Below are 15,669 nucleotides of genomic sequence, written 5' to 3'. Positions count from 1 at the left end.
GAAAATATGGCTTGTATGATTTTTCATTCAGTCCAGCCTTTCTTTCTTCTTTTTCATGCCAGATTGGGTTCAGAGTTTCCAGCCGCAACCTGTGCATATGTTATCACTGAACCAAGGAAGAGATTATTTGCATGCCGCTTAGTTTGGATAACTGTGTTCTGATGATATTTTCTAAGATCTCCAGCCATAGGTCATTCTCTCCTGGAGTATTCCTGCATTTCTATTTGATCATTTAATTTTGCTGGCCATCCTCATATATTTTGAGTTAGGATAACAAATTCCTCATACGTCTTATAATTTCAATATCTGGACCATATGCATGTCTATTTCTATTTTTTTCCTCCGGATTCTATTTCTTGGAGTCCTAGTATTTTCTGATTGAATGCCAGACATTGTGTATGAAAAATAATAAATGCTCTGGATGATGTTTTCTTCCTCCAGAGAGGCTCCACCCTAAACTCTGAGATGCAGCTGGTATGGAGATAACTCACCTTGATCCATTCACGGACTGAGCTGACTCAAGGCTGGGTTGAAGTCTTTGTAATCTTTGGTCTTCTGCTGATTCATTTCCAGTCCTAATTGTAGCCATCAACACAGGTCCCAAATGAAAGCCTGTGATGTTACTAATTAGGGCCCTCCTTGAATAATCTAGAATTTCTTACTCCTGAGTACAGGGACACTGCTGAAAACTCTAGTCTGCTTTTCAGAGTATTTTATCTTGGTTTCTTGGCTTCCTGCCCTGTAGATGTTAAGAATTTGCCAAATGCCTTGAGGAGAAGCTGCTTGTGTGGAGCTCCTTTCTCTCAGGGATTTTGGTTGCTCAGCTCTGGCTGCTTGGCCACCCTCTGCTCTGCTCTGCTTTCCTTGCCCCATTCTCATCCTTCAAGATTGGAAAATGCCTCAAAGGTAAAAGCAGCTTACACAATGTGGACTCACCTCTCTGGTGTTTCTTCCTCTGGCCCCCAAAGTCCTAGCTGCCTTGGAAGTTCTCCAGTGCCTTCAAATAGATTTCTTTTGTATCTTTTTGGGTTCTCAGTTGTTCTCAGTGGGAGCATGACATGTTGCAAGGTACTTCTTCATAGTCGGAAATATAAGTTCCTCTCGTAGGGTTTATTAAGATGGAGTTTCATTTATGTTTCTAGTATATCTTGTCTCTCTTTGGTAATTTCCAAGAGAAGGAAAACAAATCACCTTTTTTCCACCATTTAAAACTGGAAGGCAAAAGAAATATTCTTTTCTTTATTTCTTCCAGTAAATTAACATTTAGGAAACAGGGAGAGTTTAGGATATATATTGAAAAATTGAAACTATCTTCTGAAAGAAACTCCTAAAGCAGAGGCATCACTAACAAAGAGGCAAAGTGAATTGGGTGTATAGAGAAGAAATCTGAGCATCTCAATGTGTCAGGCTTTGAGCTAGAAATTGTACATACTTTTAAAAGTTAATCTACATACCATATTTTTACATTAGACATAATTATTTCCATTGCTCAGATTTGGAAGTTATGGCACAAAAATTTAAATTATATACCTAATTCATATTGTAGTGAAGAAAGAATGAAATGAATACAGGACGTTGGGGCTGTAATATTATTTAATGGAGGAAAGACAGTCTCTTCAATAAGTGGTGCTGGGAAAACTGGACAGCTACATGCAAAAGAATGAAATAAGAACACTCCCTAACACCATACACAAAAATAAACTCAAAGTAGATTCAAGACCTAAATGTAAGACCGGACACTATAAAACTCTTAGAGGAAAACATAGGAAGAACACTCTTTGACATAAATCACAGCAAGATCTTTTTTGATCCACCTCCTAGGGTAATGGAAATAAAAATAAACAAATGGGACCTAATGAACCTTAAAAGCTTTTGCACACAGCAAAGGAAACCATAAACAAGACGAAAAGACAACCCTCTGAATGGGAGAAAGTATTTGCAAACGAATCATCGGACAAAGGATTAATCTCCAAAATGTATAAACAGCTCATGCAGCTCAATATTAAAAAAACAAACAACCCAGTCCAAAAATGGGCAGAAGACCTAAATGGACATTTCTCCAAAGAAGACATACAGATGGCCAAGAAGCACATGAGAAGCTGCTCAACATCGCTAATTATTAGAGAAATGGAAATGAAAACTACAATGAGATATCACGTCATACCAGTTAGAATGGGCATCATCAGAAAATCTACAAACAACAAATGCTGGAGAGGGTGTGGAGAGAAGGGAACCCTCTTGCACTGTTGGTGGGAATGTAAATTGATACAGCCACTATGGAGAACAGTACGGAGGTTCCTTAAAGAACTAAAAATAGAATTACCATATGACCCAGCAATCCCACTACTGGGCATATACCCTGAGAAAACCATAATTCAAAGAGACACATGCACCCCAGTGTTCATTGCAGCACTATTTACAATGGCCAGGTCATGGAAGCAACCTAAATGACCATTGACAGACGAATGGATGAAGAAGATGTGGTACATATATACAATGGAATATTACTCAGCCATAAAAAGGAATATAATTGGGTCATTTGTAGAGTGGATGGATCTAGAGACTGTCATACAGAGTGAAGTAAGTCAGAGAGAGAAAAACAAATATCATATATTAACGCATGTACGTGGAACCTAGACAAATGGTACAGATGAAGCAGTTTGCAGGGCGGAAATTGAGACACAGATGTAGAGAACAAACGTATGGACACCAAGGGGGGAAAGCGGCGGGGGGTGGTGTGGTGGTGTGATGAGTTGGGAGATTGGGATTGACATGTATACACTATTGTGTATTAAATGGATGACTAATAAGAAAATAAATAAACATTAAAAAAAAAGAATGAAATGAATACAGGATGTTGGGGCTGTAATATTATTTAATACTTAAACGTTATTTTAAATGTTTATCTTAGAATGAGTATAAAAGGATACTATTTGGAACATCATCCTAACCTTTTCTAATTACTGGAAGTGTAATCATTCAAATGAAAATTGATTATCCTTTTAGCTAATGCTTGCTTACCCTAATTTTAGATAAAGTACCTAGTTATAAACACCTTTATCTAGTTCCATAAAGATAAAAAATTCATAACAACTTAAATATCAAATAAGAAGGAAATGATTTAATTATGTGATAATTTTGAAGACTGGAAAAATGAAGTGCTTTTGATAAAATGGTAAGTAAATAAAAAAATGAATGAAAAATTTGTGCACAAACACTGCAGCTATGTAATAAAATATTCCTGTACACTTATGTGATACTACATATGTCACTTATAACCTCTGTATTGAAATATTTGGGTTATGAATTTCTTTTCTAAACATATTACATTGCTTTTATAATTTAAAAACTCTCTAAAACTTCAAATGAAGAGCAAATAACTGCTGAGTACTCACTTAACAAATACAGATTTATTAAGTTTCATAAGAATATAACGTTCTGGAGGCTAAGGACTTCACCTCTTCTATTTACTACTATGTCCCTAGATGAGAATAGTGCTAGGTTCAGTAAATATTCATTCAGTGAATGAATGAATGGCTAAAAGCATATAAACACATTAACCTTACTTTTATGGTAGAAAGCACTCCTTTTTTTAAAAAAAAGACTTGGTTAATTTAGAGGTTGGTTTAGTTTTTATTAGTATGGTTTATGATACATTTGTTTTTTCATATTCTTATCTCTCATACATTGTATTTTTTCTTCAGGCTATTTAATGATACAGAATTGTTATAAAGTTAGAGGCTTTCTTAACAATGACCTATTATTTTAGAACCAGATGATCAAAGAACTGGAGTCCCGTGTCCAGCAGCTGACTGGAGAAGCAGAGAACAGTAATTTACAGAAGCAGAAATTAATTCAAGAAAAATTGGAACTTGAGAGATGTTACCAGATAACATGTAATGAATTACAAGAAGTAAAGGCAAGGTATTGTCTGAAGTCAGATATCTCTCAGGTGTGGCTATAAAGTAATGATATTAACTATTAAATTATCTGCTAAAATTAATCACACTTGTGCATTTAACTTGGGAGGTTTCCAATCTAAATGCTGCCATTTGTTAAATTTTTTAAAGTACCATTTAATATAAGAAGCATACTGTTTAAAAACAATTGATAAAAATGTGGATACTTATTTGATATATTGAAAGATAATGCATTTGGATTTGGTTGACTAAAAAATTCCATTTTTGAGATTGATTATAAATATATTAGAAATATGTTTTATTCTCTGATTGTTTTTAGGCGCAACACATTGCATAAAGAGATGGATCATCTTGTAAATGATTATGAGCAAAACATGAAACTGTTACAAACCAAATATGATGCTGATATAAACCTTCTGAAAAAGGAACATGCTCTTTCAACTTCTAAGGTATTATAGATGCTGGTAGATGTAGCCATACAAAGTACTTATTTCCTTTACTCAGCATATAGCCAAAGGTAGTAGAAGCTAACTACTATCTGGCATTTAAATTAGTCTCTTCTTTGCTTAATTTAATGCTAAGTGTCTAATATATAGCATAACACAAATATTTAATAAACTAAAGTCTGCTATAAATTAACCCTTTTAATTACCAAAGTTTTTAAAGGAGGAAACATAAAAATCCGAGAAGAAATTTTCGGTAGTGTTAATAATACATATTTTGGAGTAACTCTATATATTATTATTACTATTATGAAATCTTGGTTATGCTTTAGTTTTCCTGCCATCACATATGCTTATATGAGCCCACAGACACCCTCAGGGGCACCCACACACTTTTGTGTCAGATAATTGAAACTTTCTGCAAAGAAAATCCTATAGCCTCAATACTAAAATAGTCAATTACTTGATATTTCATGAATTAAATATTCCAGTGGATTTGGTTTTAAAATTAAAATTTAAAAAGTTTTCTATATACCTATTCTTTTTACATCAGTATTATATTTTCATAACTTTAAATGCCATGCAGTATTTATCTTTTTACTTTAAAAGATTTTTTAACTTAAAATTTTTTAAAAATTCAGATATATAGATAATTTTAATTCTAACTGAAGCTTCAGGGGGGAAAAAAGTTAAATTTATTCAACCAGAAGTTTGTAGGATGGTAGAAAAATCTAAGTTGCAGTTTTAAATTATTTTCTTAAAATCTTTTTAGGCATCTGGTATGATTAAAGAATTAGAACAGAACATCTGTCAATTAAAACAGCAGTTACAGGAATCAGAACTTCAAAGAAAGCAACAGTTAAAGGTGAGTCCTGTAATTTTACACAGAATAATGGCTAAAACTCACCTTTCCTTTTCTTGGTGTATACATATAAATGAGAGTTGATGAAAAAAACTCAGAAATGCAGGTAGCCATTTCTGATTCTTTTATTGCACTGTATCATTTTTCATCTTATTTACTTTAACAAAAGTAGATGCTAATAGGATATAGAGTAAAAAGAACAATAATTTTAATTTGAACAATCTACTTTTTTTGAGATTAGTTAAAAGAATAAACCTTATTTAAATATATTATTATTTTAGAATTATTTCCTCTCTTTAAATTATTATCTGCCATTCTTTATAATTTCTCTCTCTCTTTTTTTTTCACACCTTTAATTAATTAATTTATTTTTTTGGCTGCACCGCTCGGCATGTGGGATCCTAGTTCCTCGACCAGCGATTGAACCCATGCCCCCTGCGGTGGAAGTGCGGCATCCCAGCTATTGGACCACCAGGGAACTCCCTCTTCCACACCTTTTAGATCTTGCCTTTTCTCTCATGGTCAAAAAATACCAAGCACTTCTATATGATATAACTTCAAACTTATTATTTTCATGTTGATTCGTTTGGTCATTTTTAAGTGATCTAATTCTAAGGGTCAGAAAGTTTCTCTTTCACTGTAAAGTATGTACTTTTGAGAGTGGTAACATCTTCAGATAACTAAGGTTTTATGGCCTCCAACATAAAGCTATGCATGTTTCTAGTTGTAGTTTAGATAACTGGATAGGTAGGGCTCTCTTAATAATATGCAAAACTCAAATAAGGTTTGTCATCAAAGAGATTGATTTGTTTCATTAGATTACCAATTTTATTGACCCTAGAAGCAATTTTAAGTATAATAAAGATAAATATTTATTATTCACAGGATCAAGAAAATAAGTTTCAAATGGAGAAATATCACTTAAAACGCACCTATGAGAAAAAGGTAACATGTTTCGTGGGAAGCTATGACATTTAAAATAGCACATGAGGCAGTTAAGAATGAGGGTTGATTTTTATACAGCCGTGCATTCCAGCCCTTATTTCTGAGTTCATTTCAGTTAGCCAGTAATCAAATTTTTTTTTTTCATGTTTATAAACAGCTTCTTCAGTTTGATTTTTAATTATATCAACATTAAAACACCACTTCTCTTATATTTGAGAGAAGAGTATTACTATGTTCACCTTTCATAATCTTTTGAAATTATATTTTCTTTCTACCAGTAAAAATGTGATGTGACTGTTGGGTGTTATTTTTTTCTGTTGTATCATATGTGTAATAAGAACTCTAAGAAATTAACCAAAGAATATGAAACAGTGAAAACATTGTCTACTACGATCGATTAGTAAGAAATGGATTAGTCATTGTCTCTCGTGATTTAGAGCAGTGACTGTAGTGACTGTTTCTACTGGTGCATGCTAGTGTCCTTGTTACCAGTAACAACTAGGGTCACTGCCACACTGTTGACACCTTTGGTGATAAAGTATAGAATTCTATATGTCTGTGACTTTCAAACTTGAGTTTTGAATTTGTTGTTTGCTGTATAACTGTAATTGAAAGAGCAAAGATTTTGTTGCTGCTTTTGTAATTATTTACAGTTCTAACATCCCCCAAATTAATCCTCTTGTAAAATACCCACATAATGGAAAATGAGAAAAAAGTTACCCCTTCAACTAATTAAAATACGTACAAATTAAAATTAGACAGATTTTATAGCACAAAATTCTTAAAAGATGTTGTAATACCACATCTTATCTATGCATATCGTCACAGCAGACATGCATTAAATGCTTTCACAGGGCAAGGTATCACACCAGGCACTGGATGCAGGGGAGGGGTTGAGGGTGAACTAGCCATAGACGCTGCTCTCCAGCAGCTTAATGTCTGGGAAGAAGAAGGTTTCTGTCCTTTGGAAAAGTGAGTATTTCTTCTAATCTGCATTGACCTAAATATGTGCTCTTTAAAATTATAATTAATTTTCTTATTGTTAAAGTTTTTTTCCCCTGCAGTTTTAATACAGCTCAATGCAAGATACTGAATATATTTCATGCCTACAAAATGATATCTGAACAGGAGGGAGAAATACTGCTTTCACTGAAATAAAGAATTTTTTCAGTTTCTACTGTTGAGCCATGCAGCTTCTTAACAATCTGACTTACCCAGAGCAGACCATGCACTATCATAAGCCTTGCTCCCCACTGCCTGAGGCATCCACATCCTCTGGGTGTACCTGTTAGTCCTTTGTTCTTTCTTTGGGCAGATGTCTGGCTCCCCATCCATCAGGGACACCTTCCTGGCCTCCTGCTCTCTCACACTCCGTGGTCAGCCCTCCTCCTTGAGTGACGGTATCTGCTTACCTGTGAACCCCAGAGGGTTTGGTACCAGGAGGAAGGTGCACACTGACTAACATACAAGATTGTATTCCTACCCCAAAGTTGAGTCCTCCTGTGGGCTTGTGACATACAGAGTTGGGGCTGGAGAGGCAGTCTCTCCTACCACGGTCTTTTCTTGGCTGTTCGGCCACTGAGTAAACTCAGGTTTCTGCACCAGCCCCTCTCCCTGATGGACACACACAAGAAACAGAATGTTAAAGCTCAGTTCATCCCTAGCCAGCCACCTTCCCCCATCCTATTCTGTTTCACTTCAGGGAGCAGACCTAAATCCTTTTAATTAGGTGTCATAACTACAGCTTTTCCCTTTCCGTGAGCTATCAAGTGGTCTCGCTTTTAAATAACGTAACTAGTTAAAGAGTGTTAATTGTTTTCAGTGTAAATAAGATGTGTTTAAAATAGCAGCCATCTGTAAAGAAAAATAAGTGTAGTTGTACATATTGCATACGTTCTAACTTTATTTGTATTGGAAGAAAATGGCGCTCAGCGTGCCAGTTTTTGTTTTACAATTAATTCCATAATCTCCCCCTTTTAAATTGACATCTGTTCTTCTTTCTTTATTAAACCTGCTGTGATCTCAGCCCTTGAAGATTTGATGTCCTGTACCCCCCTCAGGGAATATCCTCTTTGACTGCTCAGAGAGCTGACATAAATCTTACCTAGCACCAGACTGTGTAACCGGATAGCCAAGTGGGATGGATAGCGCTTTTATTTTTGTCTCAGACAGTGTTACAGGTGTGTGCATTCAGTAACTTCTGGTATAAAACTAAGTTCTGAATATCTGTTCAGGAGGAGGAAATGCCATCTGAATGACATTTCCTCATGCCAACAAGAAAGCAGCGTCAGAGTCTAACTTGTCTTTGAGGTAAGAGAAATAGCATCAGATGCTGTCCCTGATTTGAGCACACACACATTATCTAATGGTCTTTATTGATCTCTGGTGGCTATTGCCTGCTCTTAAGATCTTCGAACATCAAACAAATAGTAGGTAGTAAAACTAAATTTCATTGTTTGATGAAGTGTCCTAATCTGTTAAATCAGGAAACGGTTAGGCTAAATGATTTTACTAGCAAGGAAACACCTGCCTCCTACAAATAACCTGTTGCCTGTTTTCCACACAGGCACCAGAGAGTTAAATGATGGTGCTGTTTACCGAAAGAAGTTCATGAGACAGATGTTAAACATGTATATCCTAAAATGTGCTGGAATTGAAATATCTACTTATAATAATTCTGATGTAACTGTGTCACAGTTGAGATCTAAAGTCTGATGGAGTTCAAAATTATTAGGAATAGTTATTCCAGTCTTTAGTGTTTATATATAATTCTTTTAATTAGGTTAAAAATTTTTTAAATTTACACAGTTCTATGTGTATTGCATAGTGTTTTCCAACTACTGCCGGCCTGATTTTCTTTAAGAGGACAGGTGTCTTGAGTGAAGCTTTAAAAAATGAAATTGTGCAGTGAAATGATTTATAGAATTCATGGCGCACAATGCAACGTATTTGTCATGGTGAGAAGCAGGGTGGGCAGTGTGGTTGCGAGACACGGTGGGGCCGACGGCTGGTCCGTGCACGAGTCAGCCACGGTTCCACGCTCTTCTGTATGCTGTGGTGTCTGCTGCCATCTGTTTCCTTGCACATAGCAAACCTCTTTCTTCTTTATACAAGCACACTTTTCTTGATAACTTAACTTCTTAGGGTGCAAGGGAATGAAATCTACATTTACTAAATGCTCGATAAATGTGCTAATGGCTGCCTGACTCACTCATTTACAGCAGACGCCCATGTTGGAGAATATATGCTGTATCTTTGTCTATCTGGCTTGTGTTTTCATTATTTAAATTATTAAAATTCTTTTTTTTTTTTTTTTTTTTTTTTGCGGTATGCGGGCCTCCCACTGCTGTGGCCTCTCCCGTTGCGGAGCACAGGCTCCGGACGCGCAGGCTCCGGACGCGCAGGCTCAGCGGCCATGGCTCACGGGCCCAGCCGCTCCATGGCATGTGGGATCCTCCCGGACCGGGGCACGAACCTGCGTCCCCTGCATCGTCAGGCGGACTCTCAACCACTGCGCCACCAGGGAAGCCCTAAAATTCATTTTTGATGCTAACTATATAGTAGGGAAAGGATTGCAAGCAAGTCAGTTTAAGGCTTATTTCCCACTGCCATTAGTACATTCAGAAGCAGAGGTTGGCAGTAGCATTATTGCTGTCACCCCCAGCTCTGTGGAATATAGGTAAAAACTAAAAGTATAACCCCAAGAGTCCCTTTAGCATTCAATATAAATATATTCAATTAAGAACAAATAGCAAAAAACAAACCCAGAACAGCATTTATTGACTATTCTAGTGCGGGCCAAGTGTTGTGCTGAGTGCTGAGGATATAAAAATAAATGAGAAACAGCTTTTAGCTTTGAGGAGCCACCAGCTCAGAAGCCTGTGCGTTGACACATGCATGTTTCACTCAGAGGGAAGGCTCTCATTCTCCCACCCAGATAGTCTTATTCCTGCTTTAGAAATGGTCCTAATAGTTTAGAAGCGATAAATTAGATCAAGGTGCTTGGGTAGCACAAGCCAATCAGGAAGTGGCAGCTAGAACTTGACCAAGGTTAAGATTGAATCGTGAGTGGTAAAAAGAGCTTACAAGAACTCAAAATTCTTAGCAATTCAGGGGCCATTTTCTGAAAGGGCAAATAGTACACAGGGAATTCCATTATGTGGCATGCCGTTTTGTGGTTTTGGGTGTTCATAATGACCTTGAATTTTCAAGAAAATGTTTGTGTGTAGAGTATTCAGTCTGAGGAGGTGATGATAATTAACATTGCTGAGCATTTATCATGTTCCCAATATTGTTCTAAGAGCTTTACCTGGAGTCACTTATTAACTCATCACAATTTTTGAAAAGCATGCTCATCCTGACTTCCGTCCTCATTTTCCAAAGAGGCGACTGAGGCACAGTGTCGAGTAGCTTGTGAAGGGGCGAAACCTGTGCAATCTGGCTCCAGAGCTTGCGGTCATAATCACCGTGTAACCTTAATAGATTTTTCTCAAAGTTGGTTCAGTTTTTGACATTTTCACCAAAGGGGGTAAATCTCAATTATGCTAACGTGCAGAGAGTCCTGAGCCCCAGAAGAAAACCGAGCAGGAAATTGAGGGGAAACCCTGCTGGTGCAGCCAGCTGGAGGCCAGTGTGTCAGGTGTCGTTGACTTGCCAGTGACTCTGATCGCGGCTCCTGTGAGGTTTCCACATAACGTGTGGTTTCGCACAACCCGAGACCTAGTATGTGGGGTGAGGGAAGACCTCCCCAAACCCTCCTGGGGATTTCCTGGTAACTGGATTTTCACTGCAGCTCTGAGGAGACCTCACTAGGGGACGTGGGACAGGAGCAGCGTTATGTCCTCTGTATTTTTTTTTTTTTTTTGTCAAGCACCAAATCTGAACAGATAATACTCTGTTTAAGAATGAGTAAGAGGGGCTTCCCTGGTGGTGCGGTGGTTGAGAGTCTGCCTGCCGATGCAGGGGACGCGGGTTCGTGCCCCGGTCCAGGAGGATCTCACATGTCGCGGAGCGGCTGGGCCCGTGGGCCATGGCTGCTGAGCCTGCGTGTCTGGAGCCTGTGCTCCGCAACGGGAGAGGCCACAACAGTGAGAGGCCCGCATACCGCAAAAAAAAAAAAAAAGAATGAGTAAGAGGAAGAAGCCAAAATGGGGTCTGTGGAAGAAATATTGTGGAGCAAAGGGAGAAGAGCGTGATACAGGTGACTCAGAGAAAGGAGTTTCTTCAAAAGAAAACATTAAGAAATTCATCAGTAGAATCCCAGAAGACATGATGTCCATGAAGGAGAAATAGGTATCATAAGGAAAGAAAAGGCTGAGGTGGAAATGGAGATAGTTTACACCTTGGTGATTGCCATCACAGCAGCCAGTAGGCGCCTTTGATCAAATATTGTCCTGGAAAAGCTCGTCTCTGTCCTCACTCTTGCACTTTACAGGCAGTTGATTTTATTTATTATTTATTTTACTAAAACACCAAAGGAAAAAAATATAAGAGAATTGTAATAGGAAAAGGCCAAAGAACACAGAATTTTTGAGCTAAATAGCTCTCTGTCCAAACCAATAAATAGCTAACTAAATACAGGTATTTTTGAGGAGCACTGATTCAGTGTTTGAAAAGGTTTGTGACTGTGTGTGTGGGTGTGTGGGTGTGTGCGTTTCATTGACTTCATTCTTCTCACTCCTCTCCCATCTCCTGTGCCCACCAGGCACACTGTCCGCCTCACCTGGATTGCCGGCAGGTTGTGCCCGGGACCCCCACCCGCTAAGTGACTTGAGCTCCCTTACCTTCCAGCTGGGCTCTGCACCCTCAGTTGTCTCCTCTGTGGGACCATAGCTGCTGTTTTACTCTCCCCTTCCCTCCAGCTGTAGCAGTTTCCTTTTCCTATTTTTAGATCCGAATAATGGGTCCATGTTAGGTATGCTTATCTGCATTTGCATACGAAGAGCTTTCTGTGAAGAGAAATATTCATTTGACCCTCATTATTCTTGCTGCCATCCCACCTGTTCAGAGGATGCCACATTTAGTAAAGAGATTCTCAGGGTGGGGGGACTTCCCCCCCAACTCAGTAGATGGTTATATAGATCATTCCCAGAAGTGGAGGACTGTTTTGTCATAACCTGTATGTTTTTGGGGAATATAGACACATTATTTATTGTATTCTCCTGTGTCTTGTTGGATTACTTTCCTTTGGTTAATATGTAATGTTAAAAAAATTCAAAAGTGATTCCTCCCTTTTTGAATTTCTTACATATCAATTTATTTTACAGGGAATCCACATGCAGGTACATTTAAACAATGATTAACTTTGACCAGAAAATTATTATTGGAAGAATACTATTAAAGTAATTCTGTGGTAAATGATTATGGTTAACCAAGCCTCTATCTTGAAAAATCTAAATCTAATTTTATATTAAAAATAGATTTAAGATTACTGTTTCATTGTATTTCTCCTATGAGTAAACTTGACTTGTCTTTTAGTAAATTTTACATCTTTGTCATGGCAGGTTCATGACTTGCAGACTGAACTCGATAAAGAAAAAGAAGATGCTCAAAAGAAGATGCATAAATTTGAGGAGGCTTTGAAGTGAGTAAAATTGTGATATAGTTAATTAAAAGAAATACTCTTATTCTAAACTGTGAGCCAAATTAAGTAACTAAAACCCAAACATTATAATATTTTTATCATAACCGTGCTGTGGTTTAGCTTGAGTCAGTTTTCTATCATCAATCTCTATTTTCAGAATTTTATTACTAGCCAGTAAAGGAAAAATATCAGTTCAGCTGTTTTTAAACGATAGGAAGGTAAGAAAGACAACTTAGTGGTTTCAGATGCTTTCTTCCTCTTAAATGAAAACAGATCTAAAAACAACAATAACAACAATAAGATTTAGATCTAGGACATTTAGAAATTCCTCTGTAGCTTTTTTGGGAGGAATTTGGGTAATGAAATGTTTCAGTTGTTATATTTAAAAATGGACTACTATACAGGCATTGTTTAGCAAAGGTTTTGTCTTATGGTATGTAAACATACACATTAAAATGTTATATTTTATTTATCTTTTCCATTCATTTACTAAGTTGATTAGGCCCTACTTATCACTAGGTATTATCCTGCAGTTTTTAGCTGGAGAACACTGATTTATTCAATAACTGTTGTGTTCTCACCATGTTTCAGGCAATGTCTAATTCCTTCCTGGAGGACCTGTATTATAGTCCAGTTGGGAAGATATTCATGCACTTTGGCACTTACAGTCCGGAGTGATTAGAACTTTCACAGGATAAAGGTCAATAGGGTACCTGCCCCAAGAAAGTGATTTAGGAAGGGAAGCTTACTTGGGCACAGTATATCTAGCTAACTCCCAGTGAATCAGCAAATTCCATTTTTTGTGCTTTTCCAAACCTCCAAAGAGGAATAATTTAGAGAAAGGCCAAAAAGAATATCCAGGATCAAAGAAACCTAGTATCAAATTCTTCCTGGGAAGATTGCATAACCATTCCCTCTCTTTCACTCTGCTTGTTAGTAAAATGTCCTGAATGGGTTGCTGAATAGGACATCTTAAAATAATCTATGTGCTGTGACATCATAGGATATCAGTTTCTTATCTATACCAGGATTGGTGCTTATTTGTTCACATCACCACATATGAATTAGGTGAAATTAGAGGAGAACTGTAATGTCCATTAAACATTAAGCCAGATAACTGTATTTTATACCCCAACTTGAATAGTGACACAACTAGGGCATTCTTGCTTTATGGATGGGATGCCCTCCCTTTATCCCTCATTAATTCATTTTTTTCCTCCTTAAAATATTGATTCACAATTTTCTTCATATATTCAACTTACCACACTTTTGTTTCTTTTTTGTTCTACCTTGTCTCTTTTTTTTGTAATTTCTTTATACTTTTCCCACTAGCTTGTTGATGTGTATTTTATATCCATAAAGGAAGAGGTAATTCCTTCAAATAACAGGAAATCAACAAATATTTGTTTAGTACCTACAATGTCTATATACTGTATTATCATATGAAAGGAAATCGAAGGTTTAGAAACTATAGCTCAAGACATAAACCTGTTCTTAACAATTTTATAGTCCAGGGTAGGCATTTGAAGTCCCTGGAGTGTTAGGTATCAAGGTGTTGACATAAGTGCAAGTGGAATAAGAAAGACTGTTTGCAGTTGGGGAATTGGGAGTCGATGTGTAAAACAGCATTTTTTTTTTTTACACATTTATTGGAGTATAATTGCTTTACAATGGTGTGTTAGTTTCTGCTTTATAAGAAAGTGAATCAGTTATACATATACCTATGTTCCCATAGCTCTTCCCTCTTGCGTCTCCCTCCCTCCCAGCCTCCCTATCCCGCCCCTCTAGGTGGTCACAAAGCACCGAGCTATCTCCCTGTGCTATGTGGCTGCTTCCCACTAGCTAGCTATTTTACGTTTGGTAGTGTATATATGTCCATGCCACTCTCACTTTGTCACAGCTTACCCTTCCCCCTCCCCATATCCTCAAGTCCATTCTCTAGTAGGTCTGTGTCTTTATTCCTGTCTTACCCCTAGGTTCTTCATGACATTTTTTTTTTCTTAAATTCCATATATATGTGTTAGCATACGGTATTTGTCTTTCTCCTTGTGACTTACTTCACTCTGTATGACAGACTCTAGGTCCATCCACCTCATTACAAATGGCTCAATTTTGTTTCTTTTTATGGCTGAGTAATATTTCATTGTATATATGTGCCACATCTTTATCCATTCATCGGATGATGGACACTTCCATCTCCTGGCTATTGTAAATAGAGCTGCAATGAACATTTTGGTACATGACCCTTTTTGAATTATGGTTTTCTCAGGGTATATGCCCAGTAGTGGGATTGCTGGGTCATATGGTAGTTCTGTTTGTAGTTTTTTAAGGAACCTCCATACTGTTCTCTATAGTGGCTGTACCAATTCACATTCCCACCAGCAGTGCAAGAGTGTTCCCTTTTCTCCACACCCTCTCCAGCATTTATTGTTTCTAGATTTTTTGATGATAGCCATTCTGACTGGTGTGAGATGATATCTCATTGTAGTTTTGATTTGCATTTCTCTAATGCTGAACGATGTTGAGCATTCTTTCATGTATTTGTTGGCAATCTGTATATCTTCTTTGGAGAAATGTCTATTTAGGTCTTCTGCCCATATTTGGATTGGGGTGTTTGTTTTTTTGTTATTGAGCTGCATGAGCTGCTTGTAAATTTTGGAGATTAATCCTTTGTCAGTTGCTTCATTTGCAAATATTTTCTCCCATTCTGAGGGTTGTCTTTTGGTCTTGTTTATGGTTTCCTTTGCTGTGCAAAAGCTTTTAAGTTTCATTAGGTCCCATTTGTTTATCTTTGTTTTTATTTCCATTTCTCTAGGAGGTAGGTCAAAAAGGATCTTGCTATGATTATGTCCTAGAGTGTTCTGCCTATGTTTTCCTCTAAGAGTTTGATAGTTTCTGGCCTTACATTTAGGTCTT

At 37.2% G+C, this 15,669-nt stretch overlaps 1 protein-coding gene across 1 annotated transcript in view; it reads left to right on the top strand.

Annotated features, from left to right (window-relative positions):
- The window catches only part of CEP112 (centrosomal protein 112), a gene marked incomplete at its 3' end in the record, with an annotated part of 254,693 nt that overhangs the window by 103,294 nt on the left and 135,730 nt on the right, over positions 1-15,669 (top strand). Inside the window, exons 13-17 of the mRNA XM_079725522.1 lie at positions 3,770-3,924; positions 4,240-4,369; positions 5,136-5,228; positions 6,111-6,170; positions 12,674-12,753. Coding sequence (XP_079581648.1) covers positions 3,770-3,924; positions 4,240-4,369; positions 5,136-5,228; positions 6,111-6,170; positions 12,674-12,753 — 518 coding nt within the window. The remainder of the gene's footprint in view (positions 1-3,769; positions 3,925-4,239; positions 4,370-5,135; positions 5,229-6,110; positions 6,171-12,673; positions 12,754-15,669) is intronic.

The sequence above is a fragment of the Hyperoodon ampullatus genome, assembly GCF_949752795.1.
Source record: "Hyperoodon ampullatus genome assembly, chromosome: 19".
Lineage (NCBI taxonomy): Eukaryota > Metazoa > Chordata > Mammalia > Artiodactyla > Ziphiidae > Hyperoodon > Hyperoodon ampullatus.
The sequence above is the reverse complement of the archived record's forward strand: the minus strand, read 5'-3'. Positions and strand labels throughout refer to the sequence as shown.